We start from the raw sequence: 21,859 nt of genomic DNA, 5'->3' as shown, positions 1-21,859 counted from the left end.
TCAAATTCAATGTAGTTTAAGTCAATTTCTAAAAAAGGATAACACAGCACATCAGCAATGACTTTATCATTATCATTTAAAGTGATTTAGAAAATGCTAGCAACCTTCTCTAATATATTATTATTGACTAATTTTTTTTATGAATCACACTTATTTAATGAATTATTCCGTACTTTTATAGTTTTTAATTAATTTTAATCAAGAATAAAATGTTTTACTGGCACGCAGCCAAAGTGTATGACTGTTGACTACTAAAAAAATGTCTGCAAACTATAGATGAGTCCCGCACATCTACCAAGCATTGGGGTGAAAATTAGTAGCTCAGTGGTCGAGAATTTCGTAATTTACTGAGTTACGTAAGAGTAAAAGAATAAGGGTGTACACTTTAGCCATGCCAGCATATTGTTAATAGGTAAGTAGAAGACAAGGTTCATGTCTGATTCTTAAAGAACAAGCATGCATCACATAACTAACGACTATCCATTTTCTAGCATCAAAACTGAGTTAAAGCTTGACAAAAAGACACTTCATTGGAGAATAAAGGAGCCAAGAATGAAAACTTCATACAGAAAATCGTATTATCAGAACACAAATAACAAGAAAACTGCCTCAACTGTCTAAGATATAAGGAAAATTTGAATTTCAGAGAATAGCACGCTATTTTATCACATCAAACCCTAAATCCTCGGCTGTTCCTCCTTCCTCTAGCCCTCTCAAACTTCCTTCCCTTTGCTCGAACATAAGGCTTGGTGTGGCTGTGAGGGACACCAGGAGCAGGACCAAAGTGCTTCACAGCTTCGCGAGCATTCTTTGGGCCTCTAAGAAGGACCTGCATCCAATAATTTTTTAAAATAAGATCATGGCCTCAGCATATCCAAGTTTGTTCAATCAAAATACACTCAACATTTACACAAACAGCCAAGGCAATAGAGGAAATGCAGAGCATATAAAAAATCTTAAGAGACCCGAACAAATAAAAATTAAGAAAAACTTTGATCAAATACAATAAATATTAAGTAAAGATTTCACCAATTTCAGTAATCAAATGTTTTAAGTAACTGACTGCAAAAGAAAAGTAGTGATTCTTATGCTAGGGATCAGAGAGACAACAAATTCCATAACCTAAAAATTTCAACCAAGAGCATATGGTCAATAATCTGGAACAGAACTAATACAACTCATAAATAGGTTTCAGGTTCTAAGTATCCCATGTTTCTCATTTAATCCCTCGTTTTTTTAAAAAAAAAAAACAATTTAGTCCTTGTAAAATTTTCCGTTTGCCCATATAGCCCCTTCATTACTCTTTGTTGTTTATTCCAAATGGGAAATGCATGATACTTGGATATTTGATAGACCAAATGAGTAAGCAAATGTGACACTTAATGAACAAAACAGACAAAGGAATGGAGGATTAAAAGTCATACATGAAAAAATTGAGGGCTAGATTCTTTTTAAAAATGAGGGACCAAATGCTAACTTGTGATATCAAGAAAGATCAAAAACATATTTGAACCTTCAATCATTTGGCAAGTACAACAACTCATAATCACTCAGAAAATGACAAATGCCCATAGTGCCATCTCTACATACCGTGTTCTGTCCCAGAGGAGCCCTGAGAGCCAACTGATCAAACGTCAAGCATTCACCGCCTGCCTTCTCAATTCTTGCACGGGCAGTCTCTGTAAACCTGAGTGCTGTAACTTTCAATGGTGGAACTTCATAAACACGAATATCATCGGTTATAGACCCCACCACCACTGCAATCTTATCTTCCTACAAAGATTAATTTTAAAAAATAAACCAATTGAAACTGTGACAAATCAAACCACAAAAATTACTATGGAGAAGAAAAGACAAACCTTCCCCTTCGTATACTTAATCAACCTTGACAAAGACAATGGGGGTTTGTTAACCTTGCTCATGAACAATCTCTTAAGTATAACAGCATTGAAGTTGCTGCCAGTTCTCCGAACAAGGAAGCGATAAAGCTGGTCATGTAAAAACTAATTAGAATCATTCAAAGCATAACTAAAGGAATAAATTATGTAAACATACATTCAAAAGTAAGAAAAAAGAAATCTTTAAGAACAAATGCTTCTGAAACTAATAGAGGATATCTCCAAAAACATGTGTAAACTTTTACATCAATAATGTTAAGTAACAATGAAATAGACTAGCTCCCTCAGTATAACAATCTAAAAGCATTAATCATATGTAATCAGAATTAGCATGGTAAAAGAGCAAAAACATCATTGGGAACCTCTATCCTTTACAGGCACAAAATTGTCACAAAAAGATTTAACGCAGATAACGTTAAGCAAACTTTAGGCTAAAATATATACAGATTACAGTGGATCTGCAAAGACGTGATAAAAACAAGGCAGACAACAACAAAAGAATTGCAGTTTCACAAAAAAAAAAAAAAAAAGTTCAATCAAACGGTCTTAACTGGTTTTAAAAACATCACATGTCGAGTAGTTGAAAATTAAAATAAAGAGTATGTGGCATCTAAGAGAAGGTGGCTGAGACAAATGTGGAAAAATATATTCCCAGACCTTGCAATGGTGAAGGTCTCATAATATTTATCATCATTGACCAGAAAAAACACAAGAGAAGTGATTTGAAACAAACCTTGACCAAGAGCTTGAGATAGATATCATTGGACTTGGGTGCTGTTCTTTTGGTCTTTTTGCTCTTACCTCCGGCCTTGAGATCGATCCCCTGTGTGTCCAATTCAAATGAAATTTGTTAGAAACAGAAGAAGAAGAAGAAGATCCCTCAAGAAACAGAACAACAAGAGAGAGGAAAAAGAACAACCATGGCTGCTTCGGGTCTCGGAAGAGCCTACCGCACTCTCTGCTGCTACACCTGCAATTTATTAGATATCAAGGAAACTAGGGTTTTTGACTCCTTTTGCTTTGCATAATTCCTGGCCTCAGGATGGGCTGGGTTTTAGTTCCGAAATATAAGCCCAGCACTTCACCTAGTAGATTTGGCCCGTTTTTTCACGTATGGACTTCGAATATATGTTGCCAAAACCTCTGAGAGGGAAAAAAAAAAAAAAGCAAGGCAATTGTTATTTACTTATTTTTATCTTCTTTTTCTTTCCCTAAATTAACTTTTTCTTTGTTTCTCTCTTATAATTCTCTTTATTCGTTTTTCTTCACACAAAAAATATATATCCTCTCTTTGGTGGTGATAAAATCATAGAAACCATGGCAAAAGGAAAACAAAAGGGCAAAAAAAATTAAAATCAAATTCAAAACTAATTTTAAAAAGAAGAACATCCATACCCATCACAGTGGAAAAATGAAACATGCATAGAAAACTGATACATCATCCTTGATTATCCTAGATATTTTTTAGATAGTCTTATTCCAAAATGTATCCAAAGTAATGAAATATTCCCTCTGGCCCTTAATATAAGACATTTATAATATATAATTCAGCAAACCAATAAAAATAGGTAAATAAATTAGTTTTATTGGGTTTTTAAGAAAAATATTACTAATGTACCTATTTTACCTTTACTAATAATCACTAATTTATTACTGAGTGATGTAAAAATATTAAAATTTAAGAGTATTATGTTTCACTATCAATAAATACCATAAATATTTAGAGTATTTAATAAGAATAAATAGTGGGGAGAAATTAAATGTTTCATAAGAATTATAAAATATCTTATAGAATGGACCAACAATTCCTTATGAATGATGTCTTATATCAAGGACCCCAGGAATATAATCTTGCCTGCGTGGAGAAAGGTGTTTAGTGTGCGAGACAGAAAAATAATTAATGAGAAGGAAAACCATAGAAAAGTTGTAATCAAATTAAAATGCAAAGGTAATGTAATTTAATCTAGTCCGTCAAGATAGAGCCAAATCACCCAATAATCCTTGTTTAATTATTACCTTAGTGGACAAAATGAAACCCCAAAAATCTCAATAATCCTAATCTAATCTAAAATGAGTCTCTCTCTTCTCACTTATTATGAATAATTTTGACATTAAAAAAAAGAATTTAAAAATAATGTTATGGAGGTTATTAGAAAATAACTAAATAAATTATTTTTTTACTATGTAACAAACGGGCCCACAATGTAAAGATTTAAGCAATAGTGAAGTGGGTCACATAATAAAAGAGAGATAAAGATTGTAGACTTTGCAGTGACTTATTGTCTTATATTTTGTACAGTGACTTCGTACCTCATTTGTTACAGTTAATTCTTCCTTCTTTTTTGGGTTCCTTCTTCTATTCTGTTTTTTGTTTCTTTCTTGTTCTTGAAGACCGTGAAGCACGTAGGTGGTCATGGTGAAACCTTATGTGGAAACACTAAAGCACATTATTCTGGCAATCATTTTTCCGTTTACGTTCGAATTTATCATTGATGACAGGGTGATTGGTATTGTGAAAGTAGAGGTTGAGCTAGGAGAGCTAGAGTGCGTCGATCCTACAAAGCAATTCAAAGCATTGCAATGCTTCATGCACTGGTGAGGGGTTAGAGGAAACATCATTAATCGATTATACATGTTTAAGTAAAAATAAATAAATAAATTAGGCATAATCGTTTATATCACCAATTTTAACAAATTTACTCTCGGATTGCCATATTATTATGTATGCATTAGGATAATATATTATATGTCTATGTTATAAAAATAAAATTTAAAAAAAACATTTTGTCATGGAAATAAAAGTAAAAACATGTATTCAACAAGAAGCATAATAAGAATTATCTTTAATAAAGCTATTTTTTTTCTTTTGTTTATCTAGCAACCAACTTTAATTTAAATATTTCATCTATCTTTACTCTCTTTCACTATTTCACTTCTTTTTATCCCTTTCAACCAAACACAATGGTAATCATGTCCTTAGTAGTGAAAATAGTACAGTTTAACGAGAACGCAGGTTCTATGCTGTATTTTTCTATAGAGAAAAGCCACGAGACCATGCGGAAAACTCCTTTATAACCAACTTATACTTTTGTCTAAAATCATATGGCAAAAAGAAGATAGATCGTGAAAGCAAGAGTACGTACAACTCGAGATTCACCTACAAATTAGTAAAACTAATTATGTTCTTAACATCACATACAAGGTAACACTTATCTAGAAACTCTTCTATTTTCTTGAGCATTAGAAGGCCGTTGTTCCATCATCCTGCTTTCAAGCTTCCTTGCAGTTCGCTTTATAGCTGCTAGTTTCTGGCGTTGGTTATGGCTTTTCCTTTTGCTACATGATTAGCATACATAAATAGAAAATAAGCATCATTCCAACAATAATTATAGGCCTGTTAGAATAAAATTCTTTATAATCACTCGTAGGAAAAAAAAAAAGAAAAAAGGAAATAAGTTTTATCATAAGCTAATAGAAGAGGAAATTGACTTCTCTGTTGTCCCTTTTTAAGTTGTCCCTTCAAAACGATGTCTTTTTGAATGGACAACACGGACACAGCAGAGAAGCCAGGTCAAATAGAAGAGAACTTCTACCAATTAACTTTTTATAAAAGAAACATTTCTCAATGAATGTACACTAAACACTACAAAAAGAAAGTCAATAACAAATTCCAAGATTCTGTTCAAGATGCAACTGTATTTGAATTCGGCACTATGTCAAAGGGGAAAATATTAATTCCATTAGACAGCATGTACCGAGTAAAGAAAAACGGGATTAAAACAATACTTTGGAAAAGGAAATATTAGGAAAAATCCAAGTCACATATTCAAGATTAATCAAAAAAAGGGTCATCCACCATTGTTGTTCACGCACCAAGCCCAAGAAATACGGGACGTGAGGGGATATGTTGGGAAAAATCCAAGTCTCACATTGGCTAAAAATAAAGCCAAGTTAGAATATATAAATGAGGGATGAGGGACCCTTTGAGCTGACTTTTGAGGTTGAATTAGGCCTAAACTCACATTCTAAGATTCTAAGATGATATCAGAGCATATTCAAGATTAATCCAAAGGATCACCCACTATTGTTATTCACACACCAAAAAGCCCAAGAAATGGTGGGCATGAGGGGGTGTATTGGGAAAAACTCAAGTCCCATATTCAAGATTAATCAAAAAAAGGGTCACCCACCATTATTGTTCACGCACCAAGCCCAAGAAATGCGGGGCATGAGGGGGTGTGTTAAGAAAAACCCAAGTCCCACATCGGCTAAAAATAAAGTCAAGTTAGAATATATAAGTGAGGGACAACCCTCACTCCTTGAACTAGCTTCTGGGGTTGAGTTAGGCCTAAATTCACATTAAGAGGAAAAACATGAAGAACCACTCCTAATAATCCACATTTCCAACATGTTTTGTCTTTTTGACTTGCCTGACATTGATAGGAGCATACAAAAATGCACAGCTACTCAATAATTGGAAAGACAAAGGACTACATTCTGACCTTATAAACATCAAGCCTGCTGTTAGAACCATCCCCCCTATAGCCCAAGAAACTCTTTCACCAAATGGCATTTCCCTTGCCCATTGCTGGAAATCATCCAACATCCTCAAGCTCTCACCTTTCTCGGTCAACTCAAACTGTGAAGCCTTCCATGAATCGACAACAGAACCTAGACTTGCTTTATCGCCATAGCAAGAAGTTTCTTCTGAGGCAATATCTACAATATCGGATGGTTTCACTCGAAAACCTGCAGCAAGACAAAGATCTGTACCATTGGAGACCCATTCAGCAGCCCTACCACATACAAAGTCATTTACTCCACAAGGTGCTAGAATCTGGTATTTCAAGTCAATCAAAAAATGGGTATAAGGTGACAAGTTAAAATTCCATGTTCTGGTATTAAAAAGGAAAAAATATACATGCTGAACTCTCTATCCCTCAAAAAAATACTGAAGGAAGATCTAAAAACTTAAAAACATTATGTTATGAATTATTAACAACCAATCCTGTGAACTGTCTACACTGTACAACAGCTTCTCAAATGAATGTTTGGGAAAAGAAAAGTAAACAAAATGACTCCCAAAACTATGCAAACTTTTGTTTCTTTACCAGCTGATGCAGGACACTGAACTTATTTTCATAATCTTGTACAGACAATTTTGAAAAGTGACAGCCATCCATGTACTTGTGTTTTCACATCCATAGAGAAGTAAGCATTTGAGCATGCCTCATAAATTCTCTCGCATAAAGATGCACAAATAAGAGGGGGTCCAGGCTGAGTACCAACACGTGGATCGCATATGGAACACTCCAACAGTTCCCATAAGTGTAAGCACTCTTGGGTAGCTTCCCCAGTAGAAGCAAGCTTCCTTACAGACAGAAGTGCAGGATGAGTATGGGTTACATCGCAGCAAGTCTTTTTGCGAAAAATCCGGCAAAGAGTCAAATCTTTAGGACCATTTTTGGGAGCACCACCTTCGGATTTGAAGGGAGGAAAACGACCTCCTTGAGAAACACACACTCCACTGGGTTTACCTGCATTCAGAAAAGATAAAGAGAATTGAAAACTAAATGCATAGATGAATCCTATTCTGCAAAGGAGCAGTAACAAGTTAGATAAAATGAGATTAAAACATTGAACTACGAAAACAATTTTTTAGACATCCCATTTGAGTAGTTACTTTGTTCAACTGCATAACCAGCTGATTGCTATACTTATACATTTGATCACAAGATGCAATACCCCCCCCCCCCCTTCCTTATTTAAAGAGGCACTCTCTACTTGGTTCTATGTACATTAAACACATTATTACTTGCAAACAAAGAATGTAGAAAATGTAATAATAATTACAAGGAAGATTGTGATTATGACATAAAAGTAACACCTATACATGTTCTGCCAATTATGACCCACAATATGCTTACACAAAACAAAGTAGTTAACTACTCATTGTGAATTTATGATCAGGATTTATTACCATGATAAATTTCCAACAAAGTCATGCTTACTAGTTACTATATGACGTGCATACAGTAATGAGAAGCTTGCCCAATTGCCTAGCTTTAGTTGATGAAACAAAAAGTGTGCAGAAACTAGAATGAAAAACTGATCCCAACAAGCTAAGCCAAATGATAAAGACAAGAAATTGATAGATTGCATTGATCCATGTGCGTTTCCGTGAGGAAGAAGGAAAAAACAGAGGGACAATGCAAGTACATACATGATATACATGTGTTTTTAAATTGTATAACACCAGTTTAAGGCAAGTTCCCAACAAAATTAAGGTTCCTAGTTGGCTGGAGAAAGCTTGTCCGATGTAAAATTTGGAACCTCCACAGGACCCTTTTTCCTTTATATCAACACCTGAGCCCATAAATTAGTCCCATTTAGTTGATTTGGGTCTGATAGAATTCCCTATCTGAGAGAGATGGAATCATGCACATGAGATCAAAGATCACAATTTAAGAAGGGGGGATTCGTAAGTCATAACCACTCCAGAGTATGAGAAAGGAACAAAATTTAAGAATTGGCCGGATCCTAAACTATCACACAACTAACTAACTAACTAACTCTTCAAACTACACAAGGAATAAAAGAAATTCCCTTTTTTTTTATTTGTGTGTATCCCCCTGCTTAAGCTTGACATCATGATCGAATAATGAATAACAAATAAAAATTGCAAATCAATAGAATAGAAGATTTTTATGTTAGAAAGAGAGAGAGGAAGGTAAACCAGAGGAGTGAGGAAGGAAGAGATGGAAGAAGAGGAGCAAAAGCAGGAAGCCACAATCCATGTTCTTGGGTCCGAGTCGGTACTGCTTCCAATCCATACCCGCTAAACCACCATTACGACTGCACCCAAACACGGTGCAATTCAATCCAATGGAAAAGCTTCCAACTCTTTGATTTTTTTTTTGTAAATACTTCAAGGCCGAAAAACTTTAAGCCGAAATCTGAGAAACAACGTATTTGGGCCACTGTATGTCATACCTACGAGCCCACACCCAAGCCTGAACAAAACACATTTTTATATGGAATATTTTCTAACAGATTACAAGAATTAAACATCCTTGAAGTTGGTAGAATCTCTCTTTACTCTGGAGAGATTTTTTAATTGACACAAATAGGCATGTTTAAAATATCAGCCTTATTGATTATTTTCTGCATGTAGATTATATATGTTGTTAGTATAAAACACTACTCAAACATCTAATAAGAATTTTGTTAGGACTTAAAGTATATGAGGAGAGTCTAACACAAAATATAGTCCATTAAGTGACATGCCTTAAGTTTAGTATCAAATAATTTATTTTACTCAATATAAAACTCTAACATTATTATCCCTAAGAGACATTGCCTAATAAACATACTCCTTCACACCTACAAGATTTTATTTTCTTTAGATAAACAAAATCAATATCATTAATTACATGAAAATTGTATGATAAAAATATATTAATAAGAGATGTGATAGGCATACAATAATTTATTCAACATTATTTATGTTTATCTCTCTCTACTCATTATTTATTATATTTTAAATTTCTCTTTTCTTTTGTCTCTTCCTTGTACGACAACAATGAGTATCAAAATTAAGTTATGTATATATCCCAAATTTCATGTTACTAAGACAATCCTAGTAGCAGTATTTTTTTAATAAAAGGTCATGTGCAACAAGTTAAACTATTTTTTTAACTGTTTGAACGACTATTATATATAAGGAGAACAATTTAGCTTGAAAAAGACTTGCCTCCAGATAGAGAAAATACAGTTCTTGCGGGCGACTGAAGCGAGAAAAAGTTTAACTAAATAGGTTATTACAAGACAACGCTTCAATCATTATATCATCATATATATTAAAAAATTAGATTAACAAATAACAATGGATGGATTGCAAACTAATTCAGAACATTTTTTTTAGATAAACTAGTATACATGCCTATCATATATTAATAAGAAATATACATCTTACATTCAAGTATTCTTAATCTAATCATTATATCTTAACTATCTACCATATATTCATATTGATTATTTTGTATAGAATAGCGCTCATATTGACAACTCCGTCCACTCGTATATATTTTTTTATTTATTTTCAGTCTTCAAAAATAAAAATAAAAATAAAATCTGCCTACTAGTTACTAATACTACCCATGAAAAGTAAAAAAAACAAAAAAAAACTTAGAAGAGTATTATACATACAACATTTTTTTGTGTCTATTTCTTTTTAACCCATCACTTATTGCATCTCATTGTGCTCTCTCTTTCTCTTTTTCTCTTTATTAATTGTATGCAAATAAGAGACCAAAAGAAAAGCCACATTTTCAGTTATAAAACTTGTTTAAACGTGTTGTTTAAAAAAATGAGTCCGACATAAAGACATGTATATATATTCTATAATATCCATGGCGCAGGCCTCAGGTCTCAAGCCATCCCCACAAAGGCCCCATCAAATAGATCTCAGAAGCCATCCTTAAAGACATAATCACTTTCCACATAGGACCACTGTGAACTTTTCATGTTCAGCTCCTCTATCTCTCCCCCCTCTATCCTCGTTGAAACCATAACAGACCATGAAACTCGAAAAGAAAATGGTATACGTACACCACTAAACCTTATTTTAGGGCGTAAATAACTAATGCTATTGAATCGGTTAGTGCATTGATCTATATTTAAGTTGAACAGTGTGTAATATTCATTCTAATGATTCTATCCTATCAAAGTTCTCTTAATTCCCCAATAGTATCCGTAGAAAGAAAAGAAATAGAAAAATAAAATAAGAGAAACAAAATAGGATGCTGATGAGAGCTTGGAAGCAAACACTAGCAAAACTTGGAATGGAAAGGCTTTTATATATATACAAAGTACACGTAACAAAAACACACCTATACTACGTTATTACTTATTTACAGCTTCCGAACCATAAACCAGTTCAACAATAAAACAAGACCAAGCTGTTAAACCACACACAGCTACCTCGATCGTTTCAGGACTTCAATCGCTCAACTGATGAACTCGTAAACATATTCATACATATGCTATATACTATATACTATATATATGCACAAAATTAACATAAACAAAAATGGATACAGCATCATCCGCAAAGGCTAGAGAAAAACAAACTACTATATATATTTTATTTCAGTCATCGATCCATGGAGGATATATAGTGGTCAGGCTCATTTCTCACACATCGAAAGGAGAAGAAGAGCTTGATCTGTTCTGGCCTGTCTTCTCGTACGCATCTGATGTTGACCTTCTCCGAAAACGGAAGGATTCTCTAGCTCCTATCAATACCATACACACATGCACGCAATAACACATAAGTATATCATCATATATATTCTTTATTGTATAACAAAAATTCATTGTCAATATATATATTCTTAATAAAGTTTTGATCATCTAAATTTGAAAAAAAAAAGTTTCACTTCAGTGGATAAAATTGTTGTGCAAGTAAACTGCTTAGTTTGCTACCATTAGTGTTGAGACTTAAACTCTCATATGATTCAATTGAAACCCTTATACGAATCACTCCATCACTTGCACATATATTACATCAACAACAGCACCTTCTATAGTTCTATACAAAATTCCTAATAATTAATATCTAGCTGCTTTTGTTTTTAAATAAGATGTCATGAAACTTTCTAAAACCCTTAAGGTTATGACTTAATGTCTATTGTTTATATATAATAAAGCCTTCCATCAAATTATAAGCAACACAAACTCAATCCAGAATTAGTTACCCCTAGCTGACACCTCCAAAACCTAAATAATAATATTGAACAAACGCCAATATATATAACTATATATTAATGTTTACCGTTGCTAACCTTAATTGTTTTACAACTCAAATTATACAATCAACTTATATCCCTTTTTTTTTTAATCATGTCACTCGTAATATGTATTATGTTTTATTATTTTCTTCGTATTATGAAACGATTGCTGTTGTTGCATTACGTGTACCTGGATAAGCACACTGTGTGCACGTCCTTTTCATTGTTCAGTATGCGTGGAAAGGAAACAAAACAGCCATCATGACTAACCCTACTAAACACTATCTAAGTGTGTATACTACGTGATTGCTAAAAAATTACTTAACTTTATTGTACAACAAGTGAGTTTTCATTAATTAAATTTAAATATAGGATTAGGAAAGATAAACCCCATCTGAAAGGACAGAATTACCCTTGCACAAATTTCTGGAACATACGTTTCAGTCACCCTCTCACTGTCTCACAGTGTCACTCCACTTCCCCGGGAGACATTCACAGTTCCCAAAGCCAATCCAAGGTCTAATTGGACATTTCACAGATAAAAAAAATAAAAAAGTAAAGTACGACCTTACCCGAAAACGGAGACACCGGAGGAGTAGAACCGGCGGGGGAAGCCGGAGCGGATCCACTGGGACTCTGGTTACCAGGTGGTTTCACGATCATTATACTTCGCGTCACTCTCACCGCATTCTTGGGCGAATCCTCACCGTACGATTTCACGCTTCCGCTGTCTGATTCTGATCCACCAAAATCACACAACGAACAACCGCCTTCACGTTAGAATTAATATATAATCATACTTTTCACTTTAATTACATTAAAAACCTCCCAAATCTTGCTTCATTTTTATGATCGTTTGGGATCATAAGAACTAATTTTGCAGCGGTTCTTGTATTATTATCATAATTATTTTGAAGAATAACTCAAATGGATTTGGGAAGGGCATGCATGCGTACCCTTGGCGGAGGCAGATCGGAAAGCGAAGGAGTGGTGCTTTCGGAGCTTGCCGAGGCCGTTCTCCGGGCGAGGACCGGCGAGGGTGTCATCCCACAAGTGATCGAGGAGGCCCATGGTGAGAATAGTGAGGAAACACGCTGCATGAGGTGAATACTTAACGACGGCGAAGAATTAAAGGCCAAATAACTCCTGGGTTTGGGAACAGATCTGGACCGTGGATTCGATCGGGAAGCACGTGGGCGCACATGACGTGGCTTTATGGATCTGGATTCTCCTAGAGATAAGGTTTCCCCGTACGCGTGGGCCCCGCAAATTCTGGCTTTACGGGGTGGAGGAGCGACACGTGACATTGTGTGTATATCAAGTCATTTTCCTCAAAGGGTATGTTCCAAAATACCCATCACTGCTATCCAAATCCCAAAGATAAGCCTTTTCTTTTCTGATATTTACGGAAACATCACACTGTTTTCCACCCATTCTCTCGTTTCATCTTGGAAATTTTAAAATAAAATATTTTTATTAAAATGTAAAAAAATTTATTATTCATAATTTTTTTCTATTATTATATGATTTATATAATAATTTTTTTAATTTCTTAACTAATATTTAAAAACACTTATTAGATAAGATACTTTTATCTAAGTTATTGCATTAACTCATGCACCAATGATATTGATTAAAAAGAAATTTGTGTTCGAAACTGTGTTGTCATTAATGGTTTTTAATAATTTAGTTTGTAAAGCTGATAATGCATTTGGTAAAAAAAAAACATAATTTAGTTATTAATAAAAAAAAACTAGTCTAAAAAGGTGATAATAAAAGTACACTGTTCAAATCAAAATATCAGCAATAAATGTTTCGTGTGTGTTGAACTAAAATATAAATAAATTTTAATTAATTTTCTTCTATTTAATCATAGTATCCCAAAATATCATTTCTTTAATTAGAGTTTTTCTTTTTAATAATATTTTCTTTTTTTCCTAATGTAATTAATGTAAAAAATATTTTAAAAAATGAATTAACTTTTTTATTGATACTATCAATATTAAATAATGTTTAAAAAATTTCTTGACGAGTGTAAGTTGATTTTTTTTTTCTTATATTACAGTGGGGTGTCATTTACTAGATAGTTTAACAAGTGTTTCACACTAATTAAAAATGATAATTAATTATATTTAATTGTATTAATTTCAATTAAAAAATATTTTTTTTTTCAATTTATCTTTCACCGAAACTTGTTATGAGAATAAAAAAAAGTCACTAAAACTAAAATATCAATTATATTAAAGATATTTTAGAGATAATGAAATTAAATAATGTAAAGTATAAAGTTAGTTATTTTTTATATTTAAGACAGAAAAAATGTGTTTTTATATTTATATTTGATATTGGAGGAAGTATTTACACAAGCCAGTTGAAATAGATCCTAAAAATAATGTAGAAGCTATGTCATATTAAACAATTAATTAAATTAGTCAAAATAGTTTATAAATTACTAAAATGACTCACTAAAACACAGTGACAGTAACTTTTAATACGCTCTTTTTCAAGAAAAAATTGAATAAGAAAGAAATTATAGTGTTACTTTATTTCTTATAAAAATGAGTGTAAATAGTATGACATTTTTATATTTCAACTTGGTAGATTAAAAATGTAAAATAAAAATAAAAAGTGACCACTCTTTCTAAAACTTTTACAAAGTTAAATAAAAAAATTACATAATTCTCTTTATATTTTGGTTAATTTATAATTTTAATTATGTTGTAATTTTAAATTCGTAATTTTGATTCTACTATTTTAAAATTAAGACACTTATCCATTTATTTATCAGAATAAATACTTTCTTCATTACATGTTAAGAGGTAATCGACCATCAAAATTCAATTGAAAACAAAATAATAAATCATTAATAACTTGTTTTGTTTAATTTTATAAACACTATTTTACATGTATCATTAGGTAAGAGTTATTATTTTTTAAATTATAAAAATTTATAAATTAAAATAAATACTTAATATTTAACTTTACATATTTTTATTTTATTATAAAACTTTATTTTAATATAACTTAATAAATTATATATATATATGTATATTTTCTAAGTTATTATAATTTTTTTTTAAAAATACAATATTATATAAAATAAAATTAAAAATATATATATATATTAAATATTTTTTAATTTATAAATATTTATAATAAAAAAATTAATAACTCTCGACTAATGATACATATAAAATAATATTTATAAAATTATTTAAATAATAAAAATGTATTAATAATTTATTATCTTATTTTATAATAAAAATTTATGAATTTGAATCCAATTAAAATCATTAAAAATTATAAAGAGATTAAAATTATAATTTATCCTTATTTTTTTCCCTGATATAACAAGATTAGGGTCAACAGAGGCAACTAATTGGGTCGCTTTCTTTTTTGTTTCTTGCTTTGTCTTTTCGTCATCTGTTAAATGTTAATCTCTTCTCCTTGATTGTCCAATATATTTCTCCATTACTGCTCCTTGAAAATTGACAATGGACATGATCGCTATTCGCTAGATGAGAGAGAGAGACATTTAACCACTAGCGAAAGAAGAAGGTGTAGGCAATTGGCAAGCTGCGTTTACTTTTCAGCATTAACAAGTTTTTCAACTTATAATCCACTCAAGATAATTGGGATGTCCAAAAGGGCTCTTATATTTTATTCTTTTGATGAACAAACAAAAAATATAATCTCCACATCAATCATGATCAGCGGATAAGCAAGTGGGTTTTAAATTCGATCGACAAGATAAAAAGAAGGAAAAGGAAGAAGAGAAAAGCACAGGCAACACGACACTCCTAAGGCCCATGATTTAAACCAACCTCATCAACCCTTACTAGTCACCGCATCCAGGTACGCATTATACACCCAACATATATTGGAACAACACAAGTTCGCTTGTTAAGTTAACCCCAATTTTCAGCTAACATTTCAATCTCATGACATGACCATGTTGGACAAATGGTAAACTTTGCTTTAATATATAGTACATGGATCCTGTAAAGTAAGGATAAATCCAAATTAACCTTGTACATGTAGTGACAATCGTATTTCAGCTATAATTCTCATTCAAAAGATCTACAGTAATAAACTGTCATAGTAAAATGTAGAGTTTAGACCTCTTAAAAACTACACTTTTGTAACCAGAAACATTTTGCTTCTTTCGCTTGATTACAACATATCCTTCAGCAGCTACCACATCTCTTGAGCGGAATCCAAACCTGATCTAAAGGGCTTTCCTGTTAATGTATATCACCTCTTCATGATGTGCACCACAATAAGTTGCCAAAGGCTATACAGCAAATATTAGTTTTCACACACCATTTTTTTTTTTACAAACATTTTTCACACACCATATTCACGGAAGTTTTAATAGTGTAAATATATAATATATAATACTTTGATGAGAGATCTTCTAATTAAATTCTGCTGAACCAGCAATTTAAAAATTTGAAAATGAATATCCGGTTACTTCCTTTTTGATGACAAGTTGAACTTGAACATACATTATATATTCAGTTTGTACCGTATGGATCACTAGATTTAAAATGCCATGTTTGATAAGACCTTGGGCAACCCAATTCAGGTATTATTACTGTCTGAGGCGGCTCTTGTGCAGAAAATTACCATAAGAATTTTGGAATCCACGGTAGGCATGGCTTAATTAAAGAGGGTATCGTATCAGCATTGGGACTCTCTGTTATGTTCTGCTAAGCTAAGAAACCTATGCAAACTTCTCCAGGTGTTTCCTGCCACCACCTAAATTTTTTTCTTTCCTCGCATAAACCAATATGTACCCTCCAACACGCAACCTCAAAGGACAATTCGTTACAGATTCTGCGCCACTCCTTGCCGCGATCCGTCTAAAATGTTCGGTGAATATTAAAATAACATGAAAATTATCATCATTGATTTTAATTTTGAATGTTGAATATATATGCAACTACATTATTTTCTTGAAAGACACTTCTAATCCTATACAAAAATAGTAAGACAATAAAGTATCATATTTCAAATAAAAGTTTAATATTTACTACTATATATGATTAATATAGAAAACTTATAATTACATCTATAATCTATAATAATAATAACAAAATAATCCCCAACCACCACTCTTGTTCCTGCCAATTGCGTTCCCCACAGGCCGTCAATTGAGGGTGGATTTGTTTTGCTTTCTGCCATGACATGTAAAATTAGAGTACAGCTTCCTTGTACTCGATCTCTTACCTTTCAACATATTCAATAAAAACTAAGATAGGATAAAAAATAAATTTAAATCACAGAGAAACTTTACCAATAAAAACTTATATTTTAATTTCTAAAGCTATCTTTATATTTTCAGCCAAATAAAAAATAAGATATATATTTGTTTCTATATTTTTTTCTTTCATCTAAATATAAAAAGTCAAGTCACGAATGCGTCACTTGATTTTTTGCTGATAAAAAAATACATAGAGCGGGACTTCCGTTTCTCATCCATTTGGAAAGTAACTGCATTTTTTTAATTTAAGTTTGAAATGTTCTGCATGTGTTTCGACGTAAATATAATAAATAAAAGTAAGAATTTTGATTTTTTGATAAAATTATTTTTATCTCAAAAATATTTTTTTACCTGAAAATCGAACATGTAGTTACTTATTTCACTATCAAATTTATAAAACACATTAACATTGTATTTGGTAGTGATGAATGATTTTTTGTTTAGAAAGAGTCAAAATTGATACTGAATTCAGTCCTCATAAGTAAATGTTGAAATTCAGTCATGTGTGAATAAATAAAATATAATTTTGAGGAAAAAAGAAATGACATCAAGAAGAAATGAGTCAGCTTTCGACGAATATCAATCATTAATAAAATTTACAAATATTTCATACTAATAATACAATAAAAAAATATTTGAATTAAAGTAATTGAGTAAGTAATAAAATAAAATAAAAATTTATTTATTTTATTTTAAAATGTCAATTCTACCCATCATAGATAAAAATGATCATTTTTTTTATTTGACCAAAAGCTTTTTTTAAGGCATAATCAATTATGTGCAGGGAGAGAGCATGCAGGTGAGTGGAGAAAGCACGGATAAGGTTGCAGCGAAAAAAGGTGCTGGCTACGGTGAAAACACTAAAAATAACCGGCAATTGCTGGTTTTAAACCAGAAGAAAATAAAAATAATATATATATATATATATATATATATTAAATCATTAAAAATTAATTTAAAAATAAAAAATAATTATTAAAAGTTATATTTTTTAATCAATATCTCTTTCTCTATATTTTTTTTTTCAGATCTAGTTCGTGAACTTTCTTTCTCCATCGGCAACTTCTTCTCCGATGACGACAGCTTCTTCTTCTTTCTTTCCTAGGGCGGGATCGTTGTTGAGTTGCTCTTCGAAAACTCTCTCCGCTTTCTCCTCGTTCAACACGTTCTCTGTTTTTGTCGCCAGCAGTGAGAGCAAGGCGGCGATGACGAGCGTGTGGTGAAACTGCATGAAGAACACAACCACGGCGATGAACTCCACCTAGATCTGAGATCCGCTCCTCCCTGTGCTTTTTTTCAGGTGGATCTCCTCCGCCGACGTCTCCAACACTATCTACGGGTGGATCTTCAAGTTTTTGATTTTGTAGATCTGGAGGAACTCAAATCTATAAGTCTTCGTTTTGTAGATCTACAAAAAATCAAATCTACAAATTTTTGCAATGCTCCGATCTCACAACGACTTTGAAGACAGATCTTAAAAACCCAGTTCTTCGAAGACACATCTTCAAAACATATTTTTTCAGTATAAGCATGCGGTTATGCTTTTCAGTTTTTTTTTTTAAATGTCTTATGTGTGCTCTATAATATAATGGTTTTGTGAGAACAACAAATACTTGAAGTGAGTTTCTTGTTTACAACTATACAATAATGGTAGCTTTTGTGTTTATTCTTCTTTTTGTTCAAACATAATGATTCTTGTTTTCATGAAGTTGTTTGTTTTTGTGATTCCATTGGTGAAGAAAGGAGAAAGAGGGTATGGTGGTTGCGGCGGTGACTAGTCAGAGAGAGAGCAAACGACAAGAGGAGAGCGCATGGTGGTTGTGCAGTTGACGTTCGAGAGATGAAAACAATTAAAGATTAGTTTGTTCTTCAATTAGATGACAAAATTACCAAGAAAAAAAAAACGAAAATTTTTTATTATCAGAAAAAAACTATTAAAATAAATTACCGGTTAAATAAAGTCTCTCTATTATAATATAATTTGTTTTTTATTTCTGTTTTGTGTTGTTTTAATTTTTTTAATATTTTTTCTTCGTATTAATAACCTGTTATTACAAGTTTTAGTTCCTGACCAGTGGCGCGCACTTTGAGATATCACCGTAGTCAGCACCCAAAAAAAAAATATATATATATATATAGATGCTCACTAACGTGAAGTATCTAGAAATTGCTCCACGGGTGAGGCATTATTTTTACCCTGCTAGAGCAGGTTTGCTATTGGAAAATAAAAAACATATAATTAATTAAAATACTATTTAAATAATCATGAATATAATAATAAGATTTTTTTTCAAATGAATTAAAAATAATACCGGTTAAACAAGTTTTCCTTTTTAATGAAAAACCTTATCCGACAAACTTGCCATCCTTTCCAAATGACTTAAAATTTTTTATTGAAGAAACTGTTGTTTTAATTTATTTTTTTTCTTTCGGTAAGTAACTTGTTATTGGAGGTAATTTTTGGTTTCTCACCGGTGGTGCACTTTCTAGAGACATCACCGTAGCCAACTAAAAAATGAAAAAATAACCTAGGGCAGTAATGGCAAATCATAAAGGGATGGATAACCTGATATAATAAAGAGAGAGAAACATAAAGAAGGATATAAGAAAGTATCATTAGCGCATAAATAAGTTAGAGTAAGGTCCGTGGTACCTATATATGTTGAGTTGAAGATGTGCAAATCCTACCTCCCTTTTAAAAAAATTATAAGCATATATTTAATTTTTTTGTATTTTGCTACTTTATTTTTATATATTTGAACCTATTCTTAATTTCTCATTCTATTGTCAAATTGTCTTTTATTGGTTAGTTTCTATTTTACATCCCGTTTCATTTTCAATTCTTTGAATACTTTATACTTGATTTAGGTAAGTGGTGGATTCAAAAATTCATTCTAAAAGTATAATATTTTCATAGAAGAAAAATATTACAAACTTTTATAAAAAGTACACAATGTGTAGGTAAAAAAAAAATCTAAAATACTTATGTTTTTATAAATTATAATTATTCTTTATATATTTTCATATTTTAAAAATATTGAATGACTTTTCATAATCAATATTATAAAAAATTAAAATAATGAAGTGATAAAATTAATATCAATTTATTATCTCTTTTATTTCTATAATTTTTTTTATATTCATTTAAAGAGAAAATGTTATTATGTATTCATGTAAAAAAAAATTCTTGTGGATTATAGAAAAATTCTCTCCACAAGAATTTAGGTAGACATTTCATTTATTCTCTTATTTTATTTCATTCCATGATAATTATTATTATTTATTTTATTTATATAAAAATTGCCCCACTAACCAGAGTCTCTTGAATCCATCATTCATAAGTGAAGTTATTTCAAATTAACTAATTGTTTTAAATTCAAACTCTAACCCTTAATTTGGTTGAGATCAAATATATAAGAAAAAAAATTCAAAATTTTGATCTCATTTCATACTACCAAACTTGAAAAGAAACTTTTGCCATTCGTAACGAAAGATACACCAGGCGCACAAGCTATGTCAGGTGGGGGCCTAATTGTCTGTTTTGGCGGCAGAAAGTGTCCAACAAAACTGACCTATAGATACGTGATTTATATAAGCATCACACGGTTGATCAACCGCTAAGAATAAGATTCAGTGGGCCATGCATGTCAAATTCAGGGTCAAATCTAGAAAACTACCATGCTTTTTCTAATTTGTTTCTCTAGTTTGCACACAGAACAAAGCGTGCACCACTGTTCAAAAACAGGTTATATAATGATATTGGCGTAAGAATGTAGTATGTTATACGCACTTACGAAATCTTGGTAGAAGAGCCATAATCGACACCAGAATCAAGTAATTAAAATATAAATTTTAGGTACACAAACAAAAATATATATATATTTTTTAATTTTTATAAGAAAAATTCACATTTATTAAAAATATATCACATATATTAAAAAAATCTTGATATATAATATTTTAATTTAAAATTCTTAAAATTTATTTTAAGTCCCAGTGTTGGTGAATCTTAGAGTTTGATGAGTTGGGTTTGGAAATGAGGGATTGCTTGCTTGCTTGTTTAGGTCATCATATCATATAGATATTGGTCATAGGTGCATTACTCATTAAAGAATGTCCACTCGAAGACTCAATGCCTTAAACTCACCCAGCAACTCTCTCTTGACGAGCAGTATATAAATGCACCAGCTTCTGCTTCTCTCTCAGCACAGCAATGCATGGTTCACCATATTCATGATTGGTGGTTAGGTCCTGTTGGAGAAGCAGGGCACGTGCAACTCAGTTCTAGTTCTAGCTCTATTATAGCTGCTCTAGTTTATCTGATTTTGCACGTGCTCCCCTTCTCCAACACGATTTTCCTACCTCATTTTGTTTGGATTTTCCTGGAATGTAGACCTTCCTAGGTTGTTCAATGTTGTCGAACCAAGGTTAGCTTATTTAACTTGTCTTGCTTCACAGTAGTATAAGTGAAAATAGAGAGTTGCATTGCATGCATGCGATTTACACTTTATATAACTTGAATATGCTTTTTTCTTCTTCTTTTGTTGCCCATGCTGTGTTCTCTCCAGACCAAGACATTAGTTCGTCGAGATGCAGAAATTTGTTTAAAAGATTGACCTCTTCTACATAACCATATCACACTATGTTGGTAAATGTGCTTTGCTTTCAGAAACAGAGGATTAACATACAGGGCTATGGGCTGAGTGACCGAACTAAAAGGAAGTTAACTGCAGCTAAGGAAGACATGTGCTGCTCTGCATTGGCCAGTGCAGAGTATATCTCCATTTCTTGGGCTTTTCCGTTACAACGAGGACAAAAGTCAATTTAAGCTATATGTACCTTCTTTTCATAGTTCAGTATCTAATATCATACATATTTGTTTTAAGTGTTTGGGCTATGTACTC

At 31.9% G+C, this 21,859-nt stretch overlaps 3 protein-coding genes, 1 long non-coding RNA gene and 2 other non-coding genes across 7 annotated transcripts; 2 read left to right on the top strand and 4 right to left on the bottom strand.

Annotated features, from left to right (window-relative positions):
* Positions 1 to 504: 504 nt before the first annotated feature.
* On the bottom strand, positions 505 to 2,994 carry LOC100791657 (60S ribosomal protein L18). The gene is made up of 5 exons (XM_003556475.5): positions 2,818 to 2,994; positions 2,632 to 2,721; positions 1,860 to 1,988; positions 1,591 to 1,773; positions 505 to 829 (listed from the first exon to the last, which is right to left on the bottom strand). The coding sequence occupies exons 1-5, from the start codon at positions 2,818 to 2,820 to the stop codon at positions 671 to 673; spliced, it is 564 nt and encodes a 187-aa protein (XP_003556523.1). The 5' UTR covers positions 2,821 to 2,994; the 3' UTR covers positions 505 to 670.
* LOC113000848 (small nucleolar RNA snoR53Y) lies at positions 2,176 to 2,260 on the bottom strand. The gene has a single exon (XR_003266169.1). It is a non-coding gene; the product is annotated as a small nucleolar RNA snoR53Y (small nucleolar RNA).
* A 1,959-nt stretch (positions 2,995 to 4,953) lies between the features above and the next one.
* On the bottom strand, positions 4,954 to 8,888 carry LOC100792179 (uncharacterized). Its single transcript, XM_003556476.5, has 4 exons — positions 8,635 to 8,888; positions 7,086 to 7,435; positions 6,401 to 6,735; positions 4,954 to 5,234 (listed from the first exon to the last, which is right to left on the bottom strand). The coding sequence occupies exons 1-4, from the start codon at positions 8,729 to 8,731 to the stop codon at positions 5,108 to 5,110; spliced, it is 909 nt and encodes a 302-aa protein (XP_003556524.1). The 5' UTR covers positions 8,732 to 8,888; the 3' UTR covers positions 4,954 to 5,107.
* A 1,848-nt stretch (positions 8,889 to 10,736) lies between these two features.
* Positions 10,737 to 12,868, bottom strand: LOC100500140 (auxin-repressed superfamily protein). 2 transcript variants are annotated; one of them, XM_026127265.2, is made up of 3 exons: positions 12,646 to 12,868; positions 12,257 to 12,426; positions 10,737 to 11,194 (listed from the first exon to the last, which is right to left on the bottom strand). In XM_026127265.2, the coding sequence occupies exons 1-3, from the start codon at positions 12,758 to 12,760 to the stop codon at positions 11,087 to 11,089; spliced, it is 393 nt and encodes a 130-aa protein (XP_025983050.1). In that variant the 5' UTR covers positions 12,761 to 12,868; the 3' UTR covers positions 10,737 to 11,086. The 2 variants fall into 2 exon arrangements, with proteins under 2 accessions (XP_025983050.1, NP_001336719.1); NM_001349790.1 differs by having other exon boundaries at positions 12,262 to 12,426; positions 12,646 to 12,811.
* Positions 12,869 to 17,723: 4,855 nt separating this feature from the next.
* LOC106797545 (uncharacterized) lies at positions 17,724 to 18,890 on the top strand. Its single transcript, XR_001386787.2, has 2 exons — positions 17,724 to 17,794; positions 17,984 to 18,890. It is a non-coding gene; the product is annotated as an uncharacterized lncRNA (long non-coding RNA).
* A 2,311-nt stretch (positions 18,891 to 21,201) lies between these two features.
* On the top strand, positions 21,202 to 21,310 carry MIR164K (microRNA MIR164k). Its single transcript, NR_126720.1, has one exon. It is a non-coding gene; the product is annotated as a microRNA MIR164k (primary transcript).
* Positions 21,311 to 21,859: the final 549 nt, after the last annotated feature.

Source organism: Glycine max, chromosome 20, assembly GCF_000004515.6.
Source record: "Glycine max cultivar Williams 82 chromosome 20, Glycine_max_v4.0, whole genome shotgun sequence".
In the NCBI taxonomy this organism is placed as follows: domain Eukaryota; kingdom Viridiplantae; phylum Streptophyta; class Magnoliopsida; order Fabales; family Fabaceae; genus Glycine; species Glycine max.
This window is presented reverse-complemented; position numbering and strand designations above follow the sequence as displayed.

Coding starts and splice junctions, on each gene's coding strand:
- LOC100791657 (XM_003556475.5), bottom strand. Junction 1,774..1,859: donor TTAAGTATACGAAGGGGAAG/GTTTGTCTTTTC, acceptor TAATCTTTGTAG/GAAGATAAGATTGCAGTGGT. Junction 830..1,590: donor CTCCTCTGGGACAGAACACG/GTATGTAGAGAT, acceptor TATTGGATGCAG/GTCCTTCTTAGAGGCCCAAA.
- LOC100792179 (XM_003556476.5), bottom strand. CDS start 8,731: ATGGATTGGAAGCAGTACCGACTCGGACCCAAGAACATGGATTGTGGC. Junction 7,436..8,634: donor CTTCCTTCCTCACTCCTCTG/GTTTACCTTCCT, acceptor TTCTGAATGCAG/GTAAACCCAGTGGAGTGTGT. Junction 6,736..7,085: donor CTATGGATGTGAAAACACAA/GTACATGGATGG, acceptor TTGAAATACCAG/ATTCTAGCACCTTGTGGAGT.
- LOC100500140 (XM_026127265.2), bottom strand. CDS start 12,760: ATGGGCCTCCTCGATCACTTGTGGGATGACACCCTCGCCGGTCCTCGC. Junction 12,427..12,645: donor CCGATCTGCCTCCGCCAAGG/GTACGCATGCAT, acceptor TTGGTGGATCAG/AATCAGACAGCGGAAGCGTG. Junction 11,195..12,256: donor TGTCTCCGTTTTCGGGTAAG/GTCGTACTTTAC, acceptor TGGTATTGATAG/GAGCTAGAGAATCCTTCCGT.